This window comes from Python bivittatus, unplaced genomic scaffold (genome assembly GCF_059951505.1).
Source record: "Python bivittatus isolate LINGU-HERP-01145 unplaced genomic scaffold, Pbiv_v1 ctg000810_np1212, whole genome shotgun sequence".
Classification (NCBI taxonomy): domain Eukaryota; kingdom Metazoa; phylum Chordata; class Lepidosauria; order Squamata; family Pythonidae; genus Python; species Python bivittatus.
Genome location: NW_028277111.1, coordinates 1,849,400 through 1,874,169, shown reverse-complemented (window position 1 = coordinate 1,874,169; position 24,770 = coordinate 1,849,400). Strand labels below are relative to the sequence as shown.

Sequence of the window (24,770 nt, the reverse complement as noted above, 5' to 3'; positions counted from 1 at the left end):
CTGCCCCGCACCGTCCCCGGCTTTGCCCCCCCGAAAGCCGGGAGGCGCGTCTGCCCGCGCCCGGGGCTCGCAACGGCCGCCTGGTCCTTTGTTCTCAGAACCTCGGAAGCGCGTCACGGGGCCCGGCCTTGTTTTGCTCGTGTGCACGCGGCTCGCCCGGTCCTCCCCCCCCCCCCGCGCTCTCCCCGGGAGCCGCGCCGCGAAAGCTCGCCGGGGCTGACTTTGTCTCTCAAAGAGCGCTTTGTCTGGCCGGGGAACCCCCTCCCTCCCCTCCCCTCCCCTCCTTCCGCCCGTCCCGCTCCTTCCGCCCAGCCGACTCCGCTCGCTGTGTTCAAACGAGCGCGTCCGCCCCGCCCACCGCCAGCCAGTTAACCCTCTCCGGCGCCCCCGCCTGCCCCTCCGGCGCGTCCCTCTTGCCGAGCGCGCCCGGCGGAGGCCCCGAGTCCGCGCGCCGAACGCGCCGCGCGCCCTCGCGCGCCGCCGCGCGCGGCCAAACGGCCCGGGGTCGAGCGGGGCGCCGTCCGGTGGGATCCTTCGCGGGCCGGCGGAGCGGCTCCTCCGCTCCCGAGGAGGTGCCGGACGGGTTAAGGCGATAGAGGGCCGCCCTTCCCAGAGAGGACGAGAAACTTGAGCCGCGAGAGGCTCGGAGCAGCCCAGGCCCCTTTCCCGATGGGAGGGGAGCGCGCCGCCGCCGCCGCCGCCAGCCCCGACTGGGCGAGAGTTGCTCCGTCTGCCGCCGCCTTGCCCTCTGCGCGGGGGCTGGATCGCGAGCGGGAGAAATGCGCCGGAGGACGCCCGGTGGGTGACCGCGGGCGGCGCGGGGGGCGCGCGGGGGTCCTTGCCGCGGAAGGGAACTTCCCCGCTCCTCGCTCGCGGATAAAAGTAGCAGAGGAGGGAGGAGCGGACCGGGAGCGAACTGCGCGGGGCGCCCCCGGCCCCGAGGCTCCCCTCGCGGGGCGGGGGGCCGTGCGGCTGCTCCGGCGCAGCAGGGCCTCCCCCTCCCCGCCAGGACAATGGCTGAGCCAAGGGCGAGGGGGGCAGGGTGCCCCATCGCCCTTTCTTCTCCCTCTCTGCGTGCTTCCCTGCCGCCCCCCCCGCTCCGGGTCCCCCGTTCCCCGGCGGGGCGGGAGGGCGCCGCGCGGCGGGTCGCGCCCGGAGCTTTTGTGCGCTGGGGATCCGCGCCTGCCAGGAGGCACCTGGAGCTGCAGGGGCGGGATCCGGAGCAGCGCCGCGCCGCGCCGCGCGCCCCGACTTTCTGCCGGGGGAAGAGGCGCGCGGGCTCCGCGCGGAGCTCTCCTGCGTCCTCGCCCGCGTGGCAGCGCGGAGCCAAGCGGGCGGCGGAGGGAGTTGGGGGGACCGGGCGAACTCGGCTTTCGCGGGGGCGGGGGCGGGCTCAGCGAGACTTCGCCGCCGGGTCCTCCGTCCAGCCCGGAGATCCGCGCACTTGAGCGGGGAGCGAAATCCGAGTGCGGAGAGCTGCTTTACGGTGACGCTCGTTGTAGCGATGCCGGAGTTGCTCTCCTTACGGTGCCCCTGATTAAGGTTCTCAGCTTTCAGCGACGGGGTTTTCGGAGGGGGGGAATGAATTTCGTCGCTGCTCTGGAAATCCCCCGGATCTCCTGGAGATCGACCGATCCTCTGCCCCTCCCCTTGACCCCCACAAAGGGCTTTCTCAGCCAGCAACAACTCCAGTGGAACATTCTCAGGAGCAGGTTAGCCTAACCAAAGCCTAGGTAGGTCTACTCAGAAGGGCTGATCCTGGAGTAACTAAGGGGCTTTTGCCACTAAGGAGAATTAGATTCTTGCATGCTGCCGAATTGGTCCCCCCCCCCCCCCCCGCTGTGATGGGATCTGGAAGTTGAAATCCAGCATTTCAAAAGGTCCCAGGTTGGCCAAAGGGATGTAATTAGTAAGGATGACCAAATCAGTTTCGAAACTGCTCAGAATCTAATTTTCCCAGCAATTTACTAAGGCTTCTGTGCGACTCCTGTCGCATGTCACTCTAAGCGGCTTACTCTCTAGGTGCAGTAATTAAAAAAGGACCAAAAGGGCCTCCCGCTTTCTAACAGCACCAAGACCACATAACCATGTCCCACCCACCCCCACCCCATCTCCTCTGCAGAAAGGATCAAAATTCCTAATCAGGTTTCAGAAGCCCTCTGAAGCAGCCGCATCTTTTGGGCCTGTTTTCTTATCATTTGCATTTTATTAAAGCAAAAAACAAAGTCAGAAACAAAGCTTGCAGGTGTGTTCCTGAATGCATCTTTGAATAGCTCACCTGTTAGATATCTTTTTCCAATAATGGGCCTTTCCGTTATTAATTATTCGGGCGTAATATGCTCGTTTTTATTCCCAAACACACAAGTATGCTGTGTGTTGAATACACAAGTGTGATGTGTGCTGGGTGTTTCAAGGGTGGCGATGGAGGTATTTTGCAGAGGCTGAGGGGGTCTGTTCCTACTCTTACTTTGGCATGGTGGCACTGGAAATTATTCTTGCTGCCACCTTTATTTCTTTATTTACTTACTTACTTACATCATGGCCCATCCCAATCTGACTGACTCTGAGGATGTCTTTGAGCGAAGCAGATCTTAAAAGTGACACTGTAACAGGACAAAACCACAATAAAAGATGGATGTCCCACAAGTGTCCTTAGGGCCTGAAAACCTGCCAAATCAGGTGATTTTGGACTGAGGGGCTGTGAATAGGGTGGGTAATGTGTTTGAATTGCAGGTTCTCCATCAGTGCCCTACTTTGTGCATTTAGGTCTTTGCACCCTTTTCCTTAATATATGTTGTTACGTGTGTGCAGGGCTTTCTCCTAATTTGTGCATTTTGTGTGCACCTTTCCCAGCTGTGAACTGCGTAAGAATGACCAGCAAACTTCAGATTGCGGCGTAAGAGTGTGCGTGTGTGCAGGAAGTGTGAACTGGGTAAGTTCCCATCCCAAATGGACTGAACTGCAAGGACTGATGCTCTCACCTAACATTCAGCAGCTTCCTGCATTTTGGTTACAAGAACCCGAGAAGAGCCCTGCTGGACAAGGCCATGAGCTGGTCGAGTTCAGTGCTATGCGTCCTCCAGGGGATGGGTTCGCGTAACACACGTCCCTGGGTTGCCATTCTGGAATTCTGGGAGCCGAAGTCCAGACATCTTAAAGTGGCCACGGTTGGGAAACACTGTGCTAGGGGTTTACATTTCAGTAGCAGATTGGGCAGAGGTAACACTAGGGGGGTTAAAATTACAGTTCTTAGCTTTGGTCACTATGCAACATTAAAAAAAAAGGAGGGAGAGAGAGAAGGAAGGGAGGAAAGGAAAAGAAAAAAGAAAGGAAGAAGGGGGGAGGGAAGGAAGGAAGAAAGGAAAGGGGAAAGGAAGAGGGAGGGAAGGAGGAAAGGAAAGGATGGAAGGAAGGAAAGGAAGAGGGAGGGAAGGGAGGGAAAGGAAAGGAAGAGGGAGGAAAGGATGGAAGGAAAAGAAAAAGGAAGAAGGAGGGAAGGAAGGAAGAAAGGGAAAGAGAAAGGGAAAGGAAAGGAAGAGGGAGGAAAGGATGGAAGGAAGGAAAGGAAGAGGAAGGGAGGGAAGAGAAGGAAAGGAAAGGAAAGGAAAGGAAAGGAGGGAAGGAAGGAAGGAAGGAAGGAAGCGTGTCAGAGATCCTAAAGCAGGTCTGGAAGTCTGAAATTGGCCTGCAATTTGCACCCCCCCATCATTTCCCCCAACATTCAGCGGTGAGATCACTGATTTTCTTGGCCTGCTTTCTTCTTTTAAGGCTGGGCTAAAATAAAGGTGGCTGAACTTGGAATAATGGGCCCCAGTGGCCCCACCCACTTTGAGGTCATCACGTCACTGGTTGTGCCTTTGTGGCCTCGACTGCCAAAATCGTGCTCCCCCACCCCATCCACAGAATTACAGGAGGGCAACACTGCCCTTCTGAGCATCCAAGGAAAAGGCAGGGCGTAATGTTCACCCACAAATAAGCCAACAACCATGGAAAGTGCCAAGTTGTGTAAAGCAGTGTTTGCAAGAACCTAGATCTGAAATCTAGAATTAGACAGTATTGACTTTGGCACTTTCTTGCACTTCAAAATGTGTTGTGTTCCAGCAGGAAGGACACGTTAAAGACAAAACTCTTTCTGAGTTTGTAGGTAGAGGGGAAATGCAGGGGAAGGTTCTGTCCATTTTAAGCCAGTGCTGGTTACAAGGAGTAGAGGGAGGAGGAAATGATGGGTGGGTTGCAAAAAGAGTTGGAACAAAAATATAAAGGGTTTGTAGCTCAGCTGGCATGGATGGCTGTTGATTCAGATCATTTCTCAGTTGGATACAGAGCAGGGTTTCCTGGCTGGAGAATTCTGGGAGTTGACATCCGAAAGCTGAAATCTGAAAGCTGCCAAGGTTGATAAACATTGATATAGAGGATCTCAGGTTGTCTGGGATCCCCTTCCATCCAGCCTTGACAAAAGGGCACGGGATTTTGGAAATTAATAGTTTGAGTGACATGTAGACTAAGAGGCATTTGGTATCTGCGTCTGACTTCTGACTTCTTTCCAAGAGGGATTTGGGGGTGGCTAAACTGGGGAGGAATTCTTAGTCCCCCATTCTCTTTTTGTTCCCATTCCTCAGGTCAAAGGCCTTTCCACCAACCCCTGATCCCATTCATTTGGAGACTCGGGGTGCACCTTTGAGACTAAGGCACCCCCTCTTCTGCCCCTCTCAGCTGCGTTTCCAGGAAAAACAGACCCGTTGCCAAGTCGGGAGGCTTCGTTCCCCAAATCTCTTGCGTTTGCACCAAGAGAGAAGGCCGTTCACGAGCCTCTTCCAGGATGTCTGCAAAACGGGGATCGACTCCCAGCCTGCAGTTCCAAGGCCCGTTGGAGCAGGGAGCTCGCCGGGGAGCGAAAATGGAAGAGGAGGAACCCGAAACGCTGGACCCAGAGGAAGGGTGGAGGGGCAAAGCGGAGGCCTCTCGCCGCCCTCGAGAAAAAAATGAGAGGCTGACCAAGGCGAGATCAGTCCAGCAGAAAGAACATCACAATGCCACTCGTTCCCCTCGTTCGGGGTGGAGGAACCTACTGCGCCCCATGGAGTTAGAAGACCGGCAGGGGTTCTCGCCCTCTGCCGAGGGGCCGGCAGTCACCCGCCAGTGGCCCAGGGGTGGGCGGGCCAGCCGGCACCCTCCGGTCCTCAGCGAAGAAAGCCCTGAGGCCCAAAACATCTTGGACTCGGGGGAGATTGGAGAATCGGGGATGGTCAAAGTGAAGGAGGAGGTCCTGGGAGATGACTCGGCCAGTATGGAAATGAAGCGCCAGCGTTTCCGGCAATTCCGCTACCAGGAGGCCGAGGGTCCCCGTGAGGTGTGCAGCCAGCTCTGGTACCTCTGCCACCGGTGGCTGAAGCCCGAGAGACACACCAAGGAGCAGATCCTGGAGCTGCTGATCCTGGAGCAGTTCCTGGCCATCCTGCCCCCTGAGATCCAGAGCTGGGTCCGGGAACATGAACCCGAGACCTGTTCTCAGGCAGCATCCTTAGCTGAGGATTTTCTGCAGATGCAGTGCGAAGCTGAGAGGAAAGAACAGCAAGTACGAACATGCTTTCAGGAGGCGGGTTTGGGGAGGGGAAGGAGGAATTTGTAGAGCAGTGTTTCTCAACCTTGGCGGCTTGAAGATGGATGGACTTCAACTCCCAGAATTCCCCAGCCAGCATGGCTGGCTGGGGAATTCAGGGAGTTGAAGTCCACCCATCCTAAAGTTGCTGAGGTTGAGGAACCCTGCCTTAGGTAGTCCTAAGCCAGATAGGGCTTGGCAAGTCCATAGCCACCTCTTGCAATGTCCCTGAAACCAGCTGGGGGGAAATGCAGCAACTGCAGGATGGGTGCGGTGCTATTAAAGCGACCTTCAACCCCTAATTTAAGGGATTGTTCAAGTTACGTTTCTGAGCAGGGTGGGCCTCAAGTAAAGAGTGTTGTAGAAATCCATCGTAGAAGAAGGAGGGGTGGAAGGAACTGTTGCCAAAGCCCCATTTCATGAACAGGCATGAATCTTTGGACTACAATTCTCATAGGTCCTTGCCATACAAGGACTTTGCTTTGGACTACAGTTCTCATAGGTCCTTCCCATTGGCTGTGGCTAATGGGAAACAGAGAGCAAAGCAATGGGAGGACATCTCCTCTAGTTACCTGTAAACATGCACGTTGCCACTGGAATCAGTTTTAAAGAGGACAATCCAGATCCCCAGTGTAGTGCCTGGGGGCACCAAGGTGCCCACGAATATCTCCCTTGGTGTCCACTGTGCTGGTTTTACATTAGGGGAAACAAAATTAAAAAATGAGAAGCTGGCATATGGCAAAGCAGAACACCAATTTCCAGCATTGTCTTTATTTCTAAGAATGAATCTAGGCCCTAAATGCCTTTCCTAAACAGAAATTAAAATCACGGGTGGGCCGAGGGTAGTCGGAAGGCCGCCACTGCTCCAGAAAAAAAGAAAAGATTTGTATTTGCAGTCAGGGAAACAGCTAGAGGGAAGGTCAGGTTGTCTGTTGGTACAGTGCATTTGGAAAGTATTCAGACCCCCTTCACTTTTTTCACTTTTGTTATGTTGCAGCCTGATACTACAATTGTTCAAATTCATTTTTTTTCTCATTAATCTACAACCAGTACCCCATAATGACAAAGGGAAAACAGAATTTTAGAAATGTCTGTACATTTATTAAAAAGAAAAAACTGAAATATCACATGTACTTCAGTATTCAGACCCTTTACTCAGTACTTTGTTGAAGCACCTTTGGCAGCAATTACAGCCTCGAGTCTTTTTTGGTATGACGTGACAAGCTTTGCACACCTGGATTGGGGGATTTTCTGCCATTCTTTTTTGCAAATCCTCTCAAGCTCAAGGTTCAATGGGGACCGTCAGTGGACAGCCATTTTCAGGTCTCTCCAGAGATGTTGAATAGGATTCAAGTCAGGCTGTGGCTGGGCCACTCTAGGACATTCACAGAGTTGTCCCCTCTGTTGTCCTGGCTGTGTGCTTAGGATCGTTGTCATGTTGGAAGGTGAATCTTCAGCCCAGTCTGAGGTCCTGAGCACTGTGGAACAGGTTTTCATTGAGGAGATCTCTGTCCTTTGCTCCATTCAGCTTTCCCTCAACCCTGACCGGTCTCCCGGGCCCTGCTGCTGAAAAACACCCCCACAGCATGATGCTGCCACCAGCATGCTTCACTGCTGGGATGGTATTGGGCAGGTGATGAGCAGTGCCTGGTCGTAACGTTTAGAATTGAGGCCAAACAGTTCAATCTTGGTTTCATCAGACCAGAGAATCTTGTTCCTCACAGAGTCCTTCAGGTGCTTTTTTGCAAACTCCAAGTGGGCTTTCGTGTGTTTTGCACTGAGGAGAGGCTTCCGTCTAGCCACTCTGCCATGAAGTCCAGATTGGTGGAGGGCTGCGGTGATGGTTGTCCTTCTGGAACTTTGTCCCATCTCCACACAGGATCTCTGGAGCTCAGTCAGAGTGACCATCGGGTTCTTGGTCACCTCTCTTACTGAGGCTCTTCTCCCCCAATTGCTCAGTTTGGCCAGGCGACCAGCTCTTGGAAGAGTCCTAGTTGTGCCAAACTTCTTCTTCCATTTGAGAATGATGGAGGCCACTGTGCTCTTGGGGACCTTCAGTGCAGCAGAAATGTTTTTGTAGCCTTCCCCAGATCTGTGCCTTGCAATAATCCTGTCTCTGAGCTCTGCAGGCAGTCCCTTTCACCTCATGGCTTTTGCTGTGATACAGGATGCATTGTCAGCTGTGAGGCCTTCTATAGAGAGGTGTGTGCCTTTCCAAATCACGTCCAATCAATCTAACTTACCACACATGGACTCCAGTCAAGATGTAGAAACAGCTCAGCAACAATCAAGAAAAGTGGGAGGCCCCTGAGCTAAATTTCAAGTGTCGTTGCAAAGGGTCTGAATACTTATGCCAATGTGATAGTTCAGTTTTTTCTTTTTAATAAATTTACAGACATTTCTAAAATTCTGTTTTCACTTTGTCATTATGGGGTACTGAGTGTAGTAGATTAATGAGAAAAAAAATGAATTTGGACATTGCAGTATCAGGCTGCAACATAACAACACTGGAAAAAATGAAGGGGGTCTGAATACTTTCCGAATGCCCTGTATACTGGTAACTTTTCCCCAGCAACCAGTTTGTGAGAGCACTCACAAGTTTCCAAAAGTGCCCTTTGGGCAAAAGAAAAGTTAGGGACCTGTGATCGTTCTTCCCCAACCTAGAGCCCTCCAGATGTGTGGGGATGAGAAGTTCCATAATTTCTCCTGCCAGCTGGGAGTTCTATAAATTTTCATTTTCAAGGCTCTTTGAGGGCTCCAGGTGGGAGACGGCCCTCAACTACATCTACTCTTAAATAGGTTGATTGACTTACTCCAAGGTAAAGGTATAGGTACCCATTAGAAGGTGCCATAAATATTTTCAAGATAATGCCAACTTGAAGACTCTTAATAAGATTTCTTCATTATCACAGTCTCCTGGAAAATTCAGGACAAAACGTATTGCAAAACAGTGATATATTCCTTATGTTTTCCCAACTCTTTTTTTTCCTTAGTCTAGCTCCTTCCTGAAATTAAATGCAGCAATTTGATGGTTGCGTGTAGTCAGTACGTAAATTGAGTTCTGGGTGGTGCACCGAAAATTGGTGTTGGCATATGTAATAAGTACTGATTTAAATGATGTGCCAATTTCACAGCCTCACATCTGTGTAATTTTATTGTGCTTTTGCTAAATCAAAGGGAGGGGAAAAAAGCTTAACCAATTGTTGACCTCTAGAACTCCTAACTCGCCAAAGCTTTTTAAAACATTATCCTTTCCCTTTAGAAATTTCTGATTTTTGAGAACTTGAAGTGTGGATATTTTTAAATGTTTTCAGTTGAAAGAGGTCAATTTCTAGGTGCTAAATGTAGAGCTTCACAGGTCCATTCCACATCTGCTCATCACTGCAGACCATAACTTAATCCAACATATCTCATCATTTTGTTGATGATGGTCAGGAAGAAACCACCAGAAGCACCAAACTTTGTTGTAAAGCCCCAGGATTTCAAAATAAATGGTTTAAAATGTGGGTTCAAGATAGAATTAGCCCATTGGTCCATCTAAATCAGTGTTTCTCAACCTTGGCAATTTGAAGATGGGTGGACTTCAGTTCCATGCTGGCTGGGGAATTCTGGGAGTTGAAGTCCACCCATCTGAAAGTTGCCAAGGTTGAGAAACACTGGCCAAGAGAACATAAAGCAGAGATGCACAGCTCTTTCCAGGGGAGGTCTGTCCATCCAGCTGCCCAGCTCCCAACGACTCTGGGTTTCTTCCAATGAAAAAAAAAGTAAGATAAACGCAAAAGAAACCCAAAACGAAAGTATGAGTGAGACAATCTAAAGGACAACGTCCCCCCATCCAACAGGCACCCTGCCCCAAAGCCCGGGAGAATACCCAGAAGTGGGAGTAACTTGTGCGGGGGAATCTCATTCCAGAGGGCAGATGCTGTGACGGAGAAGGCCCCCTTCCAGGATCCTGCTAGATGATACTGCTTAATTGTTGGGATTCAAAGACCAAAGGAAAATTCAGTTTGATTTCATTTGGCTTATGTTTCAACTGAGTTACTATTAAATGCAGGTCGTCCTCATTTAATGACCGCAGTTGGGACTGGCAACTCGGTCATTAAGCAAAGTGATCACTAAATGAAACCTTGACTCTGCTTATGATTTTATTTCAGCTTTCCTTTGCTTTACAGACCTATAATGCAAGGATTGGTCGCAAAGTTACTTTTTCATCACTGTTATAACTGTAAACAGTCGCTGTGGGAGACAGTTGCTAAATGAGGACTGCCTGAATATTTAACTTACAGATAGTCCTCACTTAACAACCATAATTGGGGACTGGAAACTCTATTGCTAAGTGATGCAGTTGTTAAGTGAAACTTCATATGACTGCACTGGACTTACAATGTCAGTTCTGCTGCAGTCATTAAACAAATCACGTTAAGTGAGACATCACATGACTGCAACTTGACTGCCAGATTCTTCATTGACTTTGCTTGTTGGAAACTGGCTGTGAAGCTCGCAAATGGTGATCACGTGACTGTGGGAATGCTGTGACGGTCGTAAGTTTGAGGACCAGTTGTAAAGTTACTTTTTCAGTGCTGTTGTAACTTCGAACTGTTGCTAAACAGAGCCGTCATTAACCAAGGGTTACCTGTAATTCCTCTCCATTCGTGTTGCTGATTTCCCCTTTCTGTCCCTTGCTGTCCATCTTTGGAGGCCTCCGAGCCTATCGCTCTTCTGGGGTAATGCTCACCCTTTGCTTTATTGCCTCGGTCCTTAAATGTCCAGATCTTGCTCTGAAACAGAATCTTTGCTGTTGTCAGGTGCTCGGCCTGTTTGAGATGGACAATGAGGATTCTCCGGAGGCTGAGGCAGAGCAGCCTCCGTCAGTCGCTGTGCCGGAGCCCCTCTTCAGAGAAGCTAAGCGGGAGGCCGACGAAGAGGAACGCGGCAATTTAGCTGGTAAGAGCCGAGTTCCCTCGGCTGTGGTGCCCGGGCTGATCTGTTGGGTCTTTTGTGGTTCTTGGGGCAGATCTCAGCTGTAGCTCCTTTGTGGCCCTTTGGGGGGGGCAGAAATCCTGTGTGTTCCTTTAATAAATGAAAAGAGCCCTTGTGATAGGTTCCCAAATTGTCCCTTCATGCATACAGTCAGCTCTGTATGCGCAAATGGACAGTGAGAATCTATCATAAGGACTCTTAATTTTTGGTTAGTTTTACATCCTGGCATTAAAAGCACTCTGTCCTCCCATCTTTTCCTCAAACCACAATCCTGGAAGGTAGGTTGAGTTGGGAGAGAATGACTGATCCAAAATCACCCAATAGCTGAGGGCCCCCCCGAACCCAGCTCTCCCCAGTCTCGGTGTGATCTCTCAGCCACTATACCACATCATTTTTTCCTGGAGTCAATATTTTTTCAAACTTTCCTCATATTTTGCAGCCTCTTCCAATTTATTGTCCTCTAGAAATAATGGGCGGATAACAAATGGGCAGAATGGTGATAACCCGTGTGAAATTATTTTTTGCCCTCTGTCCCTAATGGAATTAATCCAAAGGTTTTATTGTGTACGTGAAATCATCTGCTTATTTCTTTGGCTCCATTTTAAATGCTGTCCATGTAAGTTTGTTATGGATTTCTTAGAACCTGGGAAAAAGAATAGAGTTTTACAAAATATTACAAGCGTAGAGCACGTTTTTCCTTTATCAGGAAAGCGGGTAGCCGCCTCCCCGCCGCATCAGAGGCTGGTTAATAAGAAGATGAAGAAATCTCCCTTTGGATGAACTTAGAGATAAGTTGAGTGCTAAAGTAACTGTGTCCAGTTGCCAAGATTTCCATAACTTAATTCAATACATCTGGTTATTCTGTGAGAATCTTGCTTTATGGCTATAGCCAGGTGCTAAGGCCTTTGCAGTCTTACTGAGCGCAGACTTTTTCATTTAAAAAAATAGTATAACGCAGAGGGAGGAACAATATGAAAGCTGCTTAAGAATCTGAAATCCTCAATTAGTGCCAAGTTGCGCCCCCAAGAAGCTGGAGGAGGGCGGCTGATGTGCTTTGTCTGGATGTAATAAGACTCATTCCATTAAATAATTTTTTAGAGCAGAGATGTGCTTTGTTAGGCTGAATCTAGGCTGGGCAGCTGTGAGCCACATGTCAACTCCCAAGCCACTCCCAGCTCCCTTGCTGTAAATTGAGGGCAAACTGCTGAATTGCAAGCTTTGAATATTCTCTGGCAGGGCTGATGCCCTTAAAAACTAAATTCTAAAACCTTCAGAAGAGCAGGGGACATGGGATAAGGTCAAACCTTCCACCCTTGTCCCTTCAGGAAGACATCGTAACCTTGGCATCTTGGCAGGAAAGATAATTATGGTTTTTCACATCACCTTTCCAGCACCCCATGATGGCCTCTCCGGGGGAAGGTGTTCTGGGAGATCCCTTTTTTGGCCCAAGACCTGGAGATCATGGGAACCAGAATAGTCTGGCTTGAACAGACCAGAGGGGGCTTACCTGTGGCCCCTGGGGCGTGAGTGTGTATGCTGAATGTGTTCCTTGAGCTGATAAAATGTGACCCTCCGCCGAAATGAGTCACTTGATGGTTTCGGAACCTTGAGGAAGGTGGTCTGAACCTTGGAAACGCCCAGGTGCATCCATGGGGGATGGGGCAGAAAAGTCAAAATGGCGACTGTGACCGTGCAGTCAAGGCCCTGCCCCTGTTTTACGTTTGTTACACATTAAAAGGGGACAAGATTTCCCTTTCGTGGTCAAAACCACCATCTTGATTCCCCTGGCAGTCTGCTTGATAAAGGGTGGGGGGAGACAGAATAAAGAAAGAAATATGGTCAGGAGAGTCTTGCCAACGGGCAGCACACCTTTTATGGATTAGATCAGGGGTTGGCAACTTTCTTCTGCGTGGGGACCGGAGGCTGTGCTGCCATTTCTGTGGACTTGTCGCTCTGCCTGTACTGAGGCGGCTGGTGAAGCCGGTTCCAAAATGTCTGCCCAAGCAGGCAGCAAGTCCTCTCTTGAGGGCTGGGTGAATATGTTTCTTTTTCGGACCTCAGGCTAGATGATTTAGGGTGGTAGGCCACATCTGACCCATGGGTTGCCGACCCCTGGATTAGACTGTAGTGCTTGACATAACTAAGATTCTTCTCACCCTAAGTCGCTGGATAGTGTCGAGCAGCATTTCTCAACCTTGGCAGCTTGAAGATGTGTGGACTTCAACTCCCAGGATTCCCCAGCTAGCCACGTATTCCAATTCAATTTAGTTTCAATTCAATTCAGTTCAGCTTTCGGTTCTGGGAATTGAAGTCCACACTTCTTCAAGCTGCCAAGGTGGAGGAACGCTGGTGTAAAGGGCAGAGGGATCGTGGCCCCAGATCCAGATCCTTCCGGACAATGGTGTCCTTGCCTGTGGTTGAAAGTGATTAGATGACTACCGCACGTAGAGGATGGGCACCCAATCATCTTTGCTCTGGAGTAACCAACCCTGGTGTAATGGTGGCTTCTTCAAGAGTACTTCTGATACAGTGGCTCTTAAACTGGGGGTAATTTGGGCATATTCTAGGGGTAATGGAGCAATTTGTAATTACTTGTTTGTGACTGGAGGATCCAGTTTGGGACTGCCGCTGCTGATCCGCTTGCGTAAAACAACAGCGTGTGTGTGTGTGTTTTGTGGGGGTAATGACATTATTTGAGATGGAAAAAGGGGTAAAATTGGGACAAACAGTTTAAGAACCCACAAGCCAAACTGGTTAGAGCAGGGCGCATGTGACCTTTTCAGGTACCAGAGACAATGAAATGCAAACCAGATTTTAAAATGGCTCTAATTTTGTGCAATTTCAGCCATTTTTTAAAAAAGATGTATTTGGGGTGGGGGTGGATGGAGTTCTAAGGATGCCGTGTTGCCGACCACCAGCTTAGGGAAGGGGAGATTATATCTCTGGGAATAATAAAAGTCGGTAGAAAAACGTTAAAGCAACTTTAGACCGTGGATAACATACGTTGCTTTCAGTGACCTGGGTGCATCCACTCCAGTTAGGGGGATTGAGCATTTCTACACACACGTCTATATATAAACCCCCAGAGTGTATAAAACTCAGCAGCTTATAAATCCAAGAAATAAAATAAACCAACGACTTCCGGTGCAATCAGGACCTTTCCCTTCTCCCTCCCCTTGTCCCTGCAGGAGCTCTCAGGCCGGTGGAGCCCCGGAGAGGGGCCCCGCTCCCCCTCTATCCGGAGGAGGGCAGCTCTGACGATGAGGGCCTGCTGGACCTCGTCTACGCCGCCAACCTCGAGATCCACAGCCGGCGGCCCCCCCGACGGACCCGCCTCATCCGGATGCGCACCCACGAGCTCCAGGTGTCCGACGAGGAGTGTCTGACCCGCTTCCGACTGGACCGCCAGGCCATCCAGGACCTGTGCACTCTCCTGGCCCCGTATCTGGACGGGGCCTCCGCGAGTCGCCGGCACATCCCGACATTACAAAAAGTCCTGATCGCCCTGCAGGTCCTCGGCACGGGCTCCTTCCAGCGGATGACGGGAGACAACCTGCGGGTGTCCCAGTCCTCCGTCAGCCGCTGCTTGGATGCGTTCCTGGAAGCCATGCTGCGGCACGTGCACGAGCACATCACCTTTCCTACCACTGACTCGGAACTCCGCCGGACCAGGGAGGCTTTCTTCGACATCGCGGGGTTCCCCAACGTCCTTGGGATTGTGGACTGCACCCACGTGCCTATCATAGCCCCGGCAGACATGCCGGCGCTGTACCGAAATTGCCACAACTTTCACAGCCTCAATGTGCAGGCCACCTGCGACGCGTCGGGTTGCTTTACCCACGTCTTGGCCAAGTTCCCCGGGAGTGTCCACGACGCGCGGATCTTCCAGCTCTCCCAGCTGCAGAGGCTACTGGAGTCGTGGCCTGAAGGAAAGGGGTGGCTTTTGGGTAAGCACATCTGGGGGGGCGGGCTGTCCATTTTGAAGTGGGGGAGGTTGGGCCATGGGAAGGGGGCCCCCCGTGGAGTCCCCCTCCATGCTGACACTTGCCTCCTCTCTCCCGCAGGCGACTCTGGGTATCCCTTGCGCCCCTTCCTCATGACCCCGCACCCCGATGACGCCCCTGAGGCGGTGGCGCGCTACAACGCTACCCACAAGACGACACGGATGGTGGTGGAGACGGCCTTTGGCCAGCTCAAGATGAGGTTCCGCTGCCTTCACTCCACGGGGGGACGCTTGATGCTCCGCCCAGAGAAGGTGGCCAAGGTCTTTGTGGTGTGCGCCATGCTTCATAACATGGCCTTGAGACGCCAGCTGCCTATCATCAATGGAGGACAAGGGGTAGACACAGAGGTCCCGGTGCCTCCGTACTTGGAGACCGATAGCATGGTAGAACAAGACCCTCAAGGGGTGGAAGTCCGAGATCAGATCATTAGCACTTATTTCTCACAATAAACGCAGCTTTCAGTAGATGGTGTGCAGTTGGCTAGTGTGTTCTTCTTCCCTAGTGAGTATGTGGGAGGAGACATGGGGTTGTGTAATCACACAATTGCCTCTCCTGCCCTGGAAGATCTCCTAAGGCAGTGTTTCTCAACCTTGGCCACTTGAAGAAGGGTGGACTTCAACTCCCAGAATTCCCCAGCCAGCCATACCAAGTATGGTGCTCCTTGGTATGATGCTCCTTCCGATCTCATTGCCCAAAGTTCTTAGGATATATTGGAGGAAAAAGGGAACTTGAGAGTTCAGCAAGTCTAATTTACATATTTACTAATTACATATTTACTAATTTACATATTCTCATGGAACGTAAGGTTGGAAGAGATCTTGGAGATGTTCTCGCCCAGCGCTTCTCAAACTTGGGGACTTGAAGATGGGTGGACTTCAACTCCATCTTAAAGTCTTCTGCCCATCTTCAAGTCCCCAAGTTTGAGGAACACTGATCTAGTCCAACCCTCTGCCCAGGGCGGGGACCGACCACTACAGCATCCCTGAGAGATGGCTGTCCATCCTCTGTTTAAAAGTTTCCAGCAATGGTAAAAGTCCACCATTTCCAAAGACAGCTTATTCCATGGTTGAACAGCTTTTACCGTTAGGAAATTTTTCCTGATATGGGATCACAGAATGTCGGGAACCTTCGAAATCATTTACTCCAACCCACCCCCATCTGGTGCAGGAACCTATTCCTGTTCATTCGCTGTTAAGTGGAAGAGTCTTCTCTGTCAGTTTATCACCTTCTCACCAAACAGAGAATTGGCAATTTAGAACATTTTCCACCACTTACACTAATACACCAGCTACACTAATACGCTATCCATTCAATCATGTCCGATTCTTGGTGGTTCTGTGGACCAGCTTTCTCCACATTTTCCGATCTTGTACGGGTTCTTTTAGTTGTTTTATGCTTGGGCCAGTGTCAGCTTTGATGGTGTCTAGCTGCTGTGTTTTTTGGCGGCCTCGTTTCCTTTTGCTGCTGACCATTCTGAGCATCACTGCCTTTTCCAGTTATACAAAGCTACAAATATATCATGTTCTTATTTTACCAATCCTGCAGAATATCCAGTTGGAAAAGGCTTGATTGGTTTAGTTCTCACTGCCCATAGTTCATGTTCAGGAAGGAAGGGCAGAAGGAGGAGGCAGAGAAGCGATTGTGTATTCAGAGCGTTGTGATAAAGCCAGCTTTCCACGTCTTCAAATTAGATGTCAGACATACAGCGCAGACACAGCTTAACGCCCTACAAAGCTGCTCCCCTCCCATCTTGGAGCCACAAGCAGGATGTCTGTGATCCCCACTGATTTCTTGACGTTCAGTAGGAATCACTGCTCTGCCTTCATTGTGTGGAACACAACACAGCTTGGAGGAGGGTTGCCAGAAAGATGGAGCAGGTTGGTCTTCACCAGTTTGGAGGTGCTGGGAATGGAGCTCCCAACCCTTCTTCCAATGGTCAATCTGGTGGTTAAGTCTGAGGTTGGGGGGGGGGAATCACAATTTGCTTCTTCGTGGTTCCTTGTGGCTACTGTTCAAATCTTCAGCGCTGATAGAAAATCAAAACTTTTAAATTGATGGCTGGCAAGTGTGACTCCAAATCTTAAGCAGCCCAAAAGAATTTTAGTTCTCCTGCAGAGCCAGAGAGCTGGGTCTACTAAAAGAGGTGATACTGGGTTCTAGTAAAGAAGCTAATTCAACACAAGGCCACACCATTCACATTCAGTCTACGCCATTTGAATCCTTTCCCCCACATTTTCTCCCACACATGCATGCAGCCTGCCTCCCCACCTGTGAGATGTTTGTGCAAATTGCTGTAAAGGCAATTGATAATTCTAAAGCAGTGATTTTCAAACTTGGCAACTTTAAGAAGTGTGGACCAACTCCCAGAATTCCCTAGCCAGCATGGCTGGCCGGGGAATTCTGGGAGTTGAAGTCCACACTTCTTAAAGTTGCCAAGTTTGAAAAACTGTTCTAAAGGAGCAACCAGCCTTGTGTTAATGTCAGGCATTAACCCAAGCATTAGAGCCGCTATTTCCGTCTGGGGCCCATCATCCCCAGCTGCAAGCATCTGTGTTTTTTACACCCATCTCATATGCTACTGGTGGTGCTAAATGTGGATGATGGGAGTTGCAACTTAGCACTATGAGAGAGGTATAAAAAACACAGATGCTTGCAGCCTGCATCGGTATAAAAAAATTCTTCATCCACCAGAAGATAATGAGTCTCTTAACGCACAAGGATTTTATTTGGAAGTGAAAATTGCTGGACTCCTCTCAGGTAAGTGTGCATGGGTTTCCAGCCTGAAACACTTGTCTCCTACCACTGTCAAAGGTCTGTAGAAGTCAAGGGCCTGTCATGAATGCCCAACTTGCCACCATGTGACCCCTTTCTGTCACAGATCCAAGCTTCTCTTGTGTGCTTCCTGTTGCATCTCATTAAAATGCAGGGAGCGTTCTCATTGGCAGTCCCAAGAGTCAATCAAATGCAAACCCAATGCAATGGGGGGGGTCCTTAGTTTGACATGTTCATCATGAGAACTTTGGGGCCTCGACCCAGTTTCTTTTCAACAGATTTGTAAAGTTTGGTTGGGTACCCAGAGTTCCTGATGGGCAACTGTATCAATCTGTTAAGCAAGTAAAGAAATAAACATGAACATTTGGCAGGATGTCCAAGATGACTACCAATTAAGTGGGGGATCTCAACAGGGAACTACTTGATGGGTTTGGATACACCTTCTGGATGGAAGAAAGGTAAAAAGCCATCAAACCATGTTGGTTTGGGAAGGGGAGTATCATCTCAAGGTGGCTGTCAACTTTATCAGAGCTGGCCAAAATGGCAGAAAAGCAGGTACAAGTTTTCACATTCTCCGCAATTCTTTCTCAGGCCAGGGGGAAGAAAAAAAGGGATGGGAAAGAACAAGAAACTAAAAAGGCAGGTGTTTCAGTCGTGAGATGTACTACTCAGAAAGAGAGAACCAACACCACCTGGAAAAGTTGGATTTTAGGAATTATTTAAACAGCATGCACCAGCTAGAGGAGAGTTTTTCAACCTTGGAAACTTAAAGATGGGTGGACTCCGGCTCCTACAATTCCTCAGCCAGCAAGTTTGAGAAACACTGGGCTAGAACCTATGATGATGATCCTGCAAAAGATCTGTTGTCATACCAGGCCTTCTGGAATAATCCCACCTGCCGGGGAATAAATGTCATCAAACTCAGAGAGGTTATGCCCTATTACAGAGATTTTATCTTTTTGTTGGATTTTAACAGAAGACCTTCAACCAGCTGAAGGTCTGGTTCTACTTTAAGATAATTCCCAAGGAGCTGTAAATCTGAAGGAAGTAGACCAGGAACTCAGTCCCTGGTGTACCAGATTCATGTCCCTCCTGTCTTGTAAAGGTTGCATGGGAGGTGACAAGGTGACACGGGGATCTCAGCTTCCTTGAGGGAGGGGGTGGTTCTGCTGGCCTTGAAGGAGACAGTGGTGTACTCAGGATGCCATCACTGGATGCAATAGTTCTCGCAATTTTCATCCCATCTCCAACCTTCCCTTTTTAGGGAAGATTGTTAAGGAAGTGGTCACTCTGTGGCTTCAGAGGGCCTTGGGGAAACAGTCTGAACTTGTTTCAGACTGGGGCGTAGTATTGAGACAGCATGGATAGTGCTTGTTAATCACCTCTAGCAGAGCTTGAAAGAAGGTGGTGTGTCCATCCTGGTTCTCCTTAATCTCTCAGTGACTTTTGATACCATCAACTATAGAATCTTTTAAGACTGTCTGGGGGGTTGGGAGTGGGGAGCACCATGTTGGAGTGGTTCTCCTCTCTCTGTGGTCAGCACCAGTTGCTGTTAGCAGGAGAGGAGAGGTTGAGCCCAAAGCCCTCCAAGGGTGGAGTGTCATGGAGCTTATCCCTCCTGCTTAATACCAATGTGAGATAACTAGGTGAGATCATCCATTGTTTTGGAATCAGGTATCATGAGTAGGTTGATGATGCCCAGTTATACATCTCAGCTGCAGCCCCTCCAAGTGATGTTGATGAAGTCTTGTCCCAGGGTCTGGAGGCTGTGAGGGATAGACATGGGCTCAACCCTAGCAAGACTAAGTGGCCCAGTATTTGGGTCCCCCAATCCTGGAAATTTTCCATCTTTAGTCCTGGGTGGAGTTGTCATCCTGGACTTTCAGCACCTTCTCAAAGGCCAGCTGACAGCTGTGGCCAGGAAGGTGTTTGTACAGATTCATCTGGTGCACCAGCGGTGCTCTTTCCTAGACCAAGAAGCCCTTCAGACAGTCACTCATGCCCTCATCAGCTCACATGTGGATGAGTGCAACATGGGCTGCCCTGGAAGACAGCTCGGAAGCCATAACTGGTCCAGAATGTAGCAGTGGAGGCAGAAATGGGCATGGCCCATATGCCCATGTAATGTCTCTGCTTTGTGAACTGGGCTGGTTTCAGGCCATCTCTGTCTTTTTTAACACATTACAATTGTTCACTGAGAAGGTACTTGTCATCTCTTTCACATGAAATCTGTATCTGCATAACCATCCTGCCTTCCCTTCCCTCCTCCCATCCCCAAATTCAAGTTTATATCCTACATCAGTCTAACCCAGTGTTTCTCACCCTTGGGAACTTTAAGACAGGTGGACTTCGACTCCCAGAATTCCCCAGCCAGCATGGCTGGCTGGGGAATTCTGGGAGTCGAAGTCCACCTGTCTTAAAGTTCCCAAGGGTGAGAAACACTGGTCTAACCATTCCATGTGTCTGATGACATTAGTTGTAGCTCATAAAAGCTTCTGCCTGTTACTAAAATTCATTAATTTGAAAAGGCGCTGCGAGGCTCCTGATTTTTGGTCATAGGCGATATCAAGTTGTGCTTATGATAGACTCCTAGGGTTGGCAGGACCTTGGAGGTCTTTTTCCATTATATCTGTGTGTGTGTGTGTGTGTGTGTGTGTGTGTGTGTACACAGCACTGGGAAACAGAACGGGTTGCATCTGATCTGCTCTGAGTCACGTGACCAGAAAGGAGGCGGGGCTTAGAAAGGAGGAGACCACCCAATACCAGCCGTTGCCCCACTGTCTCATCCCATAGGGATACCAGATCTTCTAATGGACTTTTTTTTCTTCTAAAGCCCACTTTCAAATGCAGCCTCTCATTTGCCAGTTTCTCCTGCCAGACCCAGTAAAGTCCCTTTCAGTTCAGTCTTCACAGTTATCTTGCTGATGGACAGATGACAGGGTCCCAAGGCCCTTTATGGAATTTATTTCCAACATCCTTTTGGGTTGCAAAGAATAAGAAAGGTTGGATTTGTATAATACACTGAACTCTAAGCTTTTTTGATTGATGGATGGATTGATTGATCGATTATGTGCCATCAAGTCGTTTTCGACTCCTAGCGACCACATAGATCAGTGTTGTCCAAACTGATGGCTGGCTGGGGAATTCTGGGAGTTGAAGTTCACTCATCTTAAAGTGGCCAAGTTTGGACAACACTGACATAGATAGATTTTCTCCATGAGAACTATAAGGTAGCCAACAATATTTTAATTTGCTATGTTACGTCTATCCAACCCTTGTGGATTAATTGATTAATTGCTTATGAATGATTTACTAGTTAATAGAATATTTATTAATAATGTGTTAATTGAGTAAAGCACGCTGAAAGGAAGCATTTTGGAGAAATACAACCACAGGAAGTAAACATCAGTATAGAGATCAGAAGTCAAACTTAGTGGTTTCCAGCTGTTGATACTTTGCACAATCCGGCTGGGGCTGCTGGGTATCGTAGTTCAAAAACACCTGGATGGCTACCACCACTTATCGATTTACTGGATTTATACCCCACTTTTCTAGTTCTTTGACCAGTAAGGTGGCTTACAACAGCAAGGAAAATAAAAAAAATAAAGTACAGCAGTGTTAAGACAATTAACATTCAAATAAAAACGAATTGTTTAGAAAATGAAATCAATTGACAATGCAAACCTTTTTCCTAAAGAGGACTGCAAAGATTTCTGAGTGTGCAAAACACATTCCTCTGGTACTTACTGGGTTAAACTGATTAAGTTCTATTATTACTCCTAGGGAGGAAAGAACCTATGAGAATGAGAAGGGACGAGGGCTGTGTGTTTAAAAATAAATGAATAAAATTTTATTTTCTTTCGGAGAAATTCTACTGGGTTAGAACTTTCCTGTCCTGGAACGAAGTGGGGAAAAGAGTGCAAGTTTAAGTTCACTGTATATGTTTTTTATATTGTTTTTATATTGTTGCACACACATCCATGCACACACATCCATTTGTCTGCTTTTATAGAGTTTTAATTTCCATGAGCTGCCCTGAGTCATATGTCTGAGATGGGCAGTTATATAAATAATAAACTAATAAATAATAAAATGAAATAAAAACCTTGCAAGGAGTGATAGGGAGAAAACTTTGCCCGAGAAACAGCTGGAGGAAGCTGCAATTGTAGGGAGTTTAACTATTTTTGGTTTTTGAACCACAGGCAAAAAGGAAAACTGGGCTGGGCTCACACCCCACACGACGGCATCTGAACCCCTAAGGAGGCTGTGCGAATGCGACCCATAGCTTTTCAAACTGATCAGGGCAAGCGGGTGCTGCGAAGGGAGGGGATTTACCTCCAAGGCTATTCACCCCCTCCCTGGGTGTTAAAGAATTTGGACCAGACTTTGGGGATAAGGAAAGAATGAGCGAGCCGCTAAGGAGGGAACTGGAGACAAGACTGAACATTCCTGCGAAAGAGGGAAGCGTGAGAAAGAGACTCAAAATAATCCCACCTTGATTTTGTTTGGTATCAGATGGGACAGAGAGAAACTTGCACAGGCCTTCCAGATTTATCTCAGCCCTTTGAGGTAGGCCAGATAAAGAAGGAGACCCTGCGGAGATTCTAGGAAGGGTCTTTTCTGTAATAAAATAGAATATCAGAATTTTGAAATGTGTGCTCATTCCATATCCTTAACCTGGTGAACGAATGAACTTTTTTCTCTGGTCTGTACAATATCTTAACCCAGCAGCTTGGTTAGGAACACTAACCAAGCTTAACATGTCATCAGCAAGTGACACAAGGTGGCTGACAAAGGAGGTTGTGCTGTTTCACGTAGAGGAAGGTAGCCCTGGCCTTGAGAAGGGGGTCGGAGCGGTGAAACGGCTGCTGAGCCCTGGGGAATAGGGAAGCGTGAGAAAGAGACTCAGAGCAGCCCCACCTTGACTTTGTGGCCCTTACAAAGGGGGCAGGGAAAGTTTTGAACAGGCTTCCACGATTCTGTTAGTGCGGGTAGGTTGCGATTCGTGCAAATTCAAATAGTCCGACGTTCAATTTAGTGCAAATTGTAAATTGATACCAGGTCGCGTTTAACGTGACCCAAAATTCGGTTAATGTGAGGCTGGCGTGCATGCGGTTGTTGATCTTCGTGTGTGTAAAATGGAGAAAAGGAAGATTCCGTCGGAGGAAAACAGTACAAGTTTAAAAAAGAAGAGGCTTGTTATTACATTAGAGCAAAACTGGGATGTAACTGAACAACGTGAACGTGGCCATAGCAACACTAAAATAGGACAAGATGGTGGAATGCCTGAATCTATGGTAGAATCTTTTTTTGTTTTTATTTCGCTTTCTATAACTTCGGTGACTTGGTTAACCATAACTTTAAATTATAAATGCATTCTTTTTATCCTTTGCTGTAATATTGCATTCATATCCATATTAAAAATTATGTTTAACATGTTTCATTGCCTATTTCTGTCGAGCTGGAACCAATTGCCCTATTTTCCATAGAAATATCACTTCAAATAGTGTGAATTCAAATAATGCGACTGTTTTGTGGGATTCATTCATTAACTGCACTAATCAAGACCTACCTGTATACCCTGCAGCAATCAAGTCACATTCCTGGAATCCCTGCGGTGTTTGTTTCTTGACCTGGCCTACCTCAAAGGGCTGATATTATGTTCCATTGAGTGATAGCTGACTCCTGCAACTCCAGAAAGAAGATCTCCAGTCTCCTTTGCACAAGTATCCTTCGCATACGCAGAGAAGTAGCTCGCCACTTTGCTGCAACCTCACCCATGGTTCCCTGCTGTAATGGTATGTGAGAAAGACCCTGAGAAACAGGGCCAGGAGACACTGCCAAGGGAATCGTCAGATAAGAGAGGACATAGCCCACAGCTGCATAATGGACAGAGAAAGTGGATCAAAAAGGACCCTCCCTAACTTCTCAGACTGTAAAAGAGATGGCGGGAGATTTGTACTTTCAGACTTGCAAGATTCTGTTCATGCAGCCTTACAATAAAGTAGAATTAGCTCACCTGGTTGTGTTTCCTATCTGGTCTACCTGGGAAAGCTGATACCTACCTGCTCATAAGCCCAGCTGATGGATTTCATCTTGGTACCGCCTGAAATCAGGAAAATGGGGTGGACATTTAAGGTCATCCCTACTTGCCCTGCCCCAGTGCCATCTTTGCATTTCTATAGTGTTTTGTAGAACCGCATCCTCCCTCATCATTCACCACGTCCTGACACCACTCCACTCACGCTCTGCAACTGCTTATTCATGGGAAAATCATCTTCTTCTATTGCAGCTAACCTGTCTATTTGCAGACCATCCTATCATCCACCACCGGTGGACGCACCACCGTTCTTTGAGCTAAAGTCAAGGACCGAGAAGGTTAAAACCGTTAATTGAAAAACCAAAATAATGAGGAAAGAACCACACAGGGGAAAAGAGAATAAATCACAAATGCTCCAGTCGCTTCACAATGTTGGGCCTGTGGGAAGATTCTCTGTTCGTGTTGCAGATATTAATAGCTTGCTACTAATCACCCTAGAACCAGCCATTTCCCCTGCAGAAGGTGAGATTTAAGTTGACTTATAGGTATGGTGACTATATTTTCTTGGGAAAAATAAAGGGGCAAATCTGAAAGGGGTTCATAAAGATAAAAAAAATTGAATTGTTTATAACTTTGCTTTACAAAGGAAAATTCAAGAGCAAAACCAAGAAATGCTTTACAAAAAGGCATACTCTAAAAAAAAGTCTAAAATCAAACCGTATATGCAAATTTATTTTAAAAAGACTATTCAAGTTCCATATTTTTCACATGAATGTGAAAGACTATGCATTAAGGGGTACCATTTGCACAGTGAGAGTTAAATGACCAAAACAAAGGACAAAACGAGTTTTTGAAGAAATAAATAAATCTAAAGGACAGCTTTCTGGAATAAAGGACTGTCTTTGGTCACTGTACTTATATGTCCAATAATACCCCTGAACCGCCCTTCCAAAATCCATTGCAGAGATCCATACAGCATGTACGGATGTGAGATGGGCAGCGATACAAATATGATGAATGAATGAATGAATGAATGAATGAATGAATGAACGAACTGCTAAGGTATTGCCTCCTGCCACACACAAACCTGCTATGAGAATGTGATGAGCAGGTCAAGATTAATAATGGGCATAATTAGCCTGGTATGAGCATAGGAAAATTCAATTCCCCTTTCTGGATCAACAGGACAGAGTTTCACTTTCTACTTAGGCAACTGCCAGCCTGTTAGGAAAAAGAAGAAATGTGTTCTGAGTTCTACACATCATGCTGCTTGGGGATGATGGGAATTGTAGAATCCATGCATATTCTACAGGTGCCAGTTAGTAGGAGACATTCATAAAGAAATAGCATAAGTGAAAAACATTACGTTAGCTGG

At 48.2% G+C, this 24,770-nt stretch overlaps 1 protein-coding gene across 1 annotated transcript; it reads left to right on the top strand.

Moving 5' to 3' along the window:
• Nucleotides 1-399: 399 nt before the first annotated feature.
• LOC103053249 (uncharacterized) lies at nucleotides 400-15,047 on the top strand. Its single transcript, XM_088129526.1, has 6 exons — nucleotides 400-798; nucleotides 2,854-2,932; nucleotides 4,620-5,575; nucleotides 10,405-10,543; nucleotides 13,768-14,526; nucleotides 14,644-15,047. The coding sequence occupies exons 3-6, from the start codon at nucleotides 4,820-4,822 to the stop codon at nucleotides 15,030-15,032; spliced, it is 2,043 nt and encodes a 680-aa protein (XP_087985652.1). The 5' UTR covers nucleotides 400-798; nucleotides 2,854-2,932; nucleotides 4,620-4,819; the 3' UTR covers nucleotides 15,033-15,047.
• The last annotated feature ends 9,723 nt before the right edge of the window (nucleotides 15,048-24,770 follow it).

What these genes read in the sequence shown, in the direction of transcription:
- LOC103053249 (XM_088129526.1), top strand. Translation starts at nt 4,820, where the DNA reads ATGTCTGCAAAACGGGGATCGACTCCCAGCCTGCAGTTCCAAGGCCCG. An exon ending in CTGAGAGGAAAGAACAGCAA is followed by an intron (nt 5,576 to 10,404) that starts GTACGAACATGC and finishes TGCTGTTGTCAG; the next exon opens with GTGCTCGGCCTGTTTGAGAT. An exon ending in GGAACGCGGCAATTTAGCTG is followed by an intron (nt 10,544 to 13,767) that starts GTAAGAGCCGAG and finishes TTGTCCCTGCAG; the next exon opens with GAGCTCTCAGGCCGGTGGAG.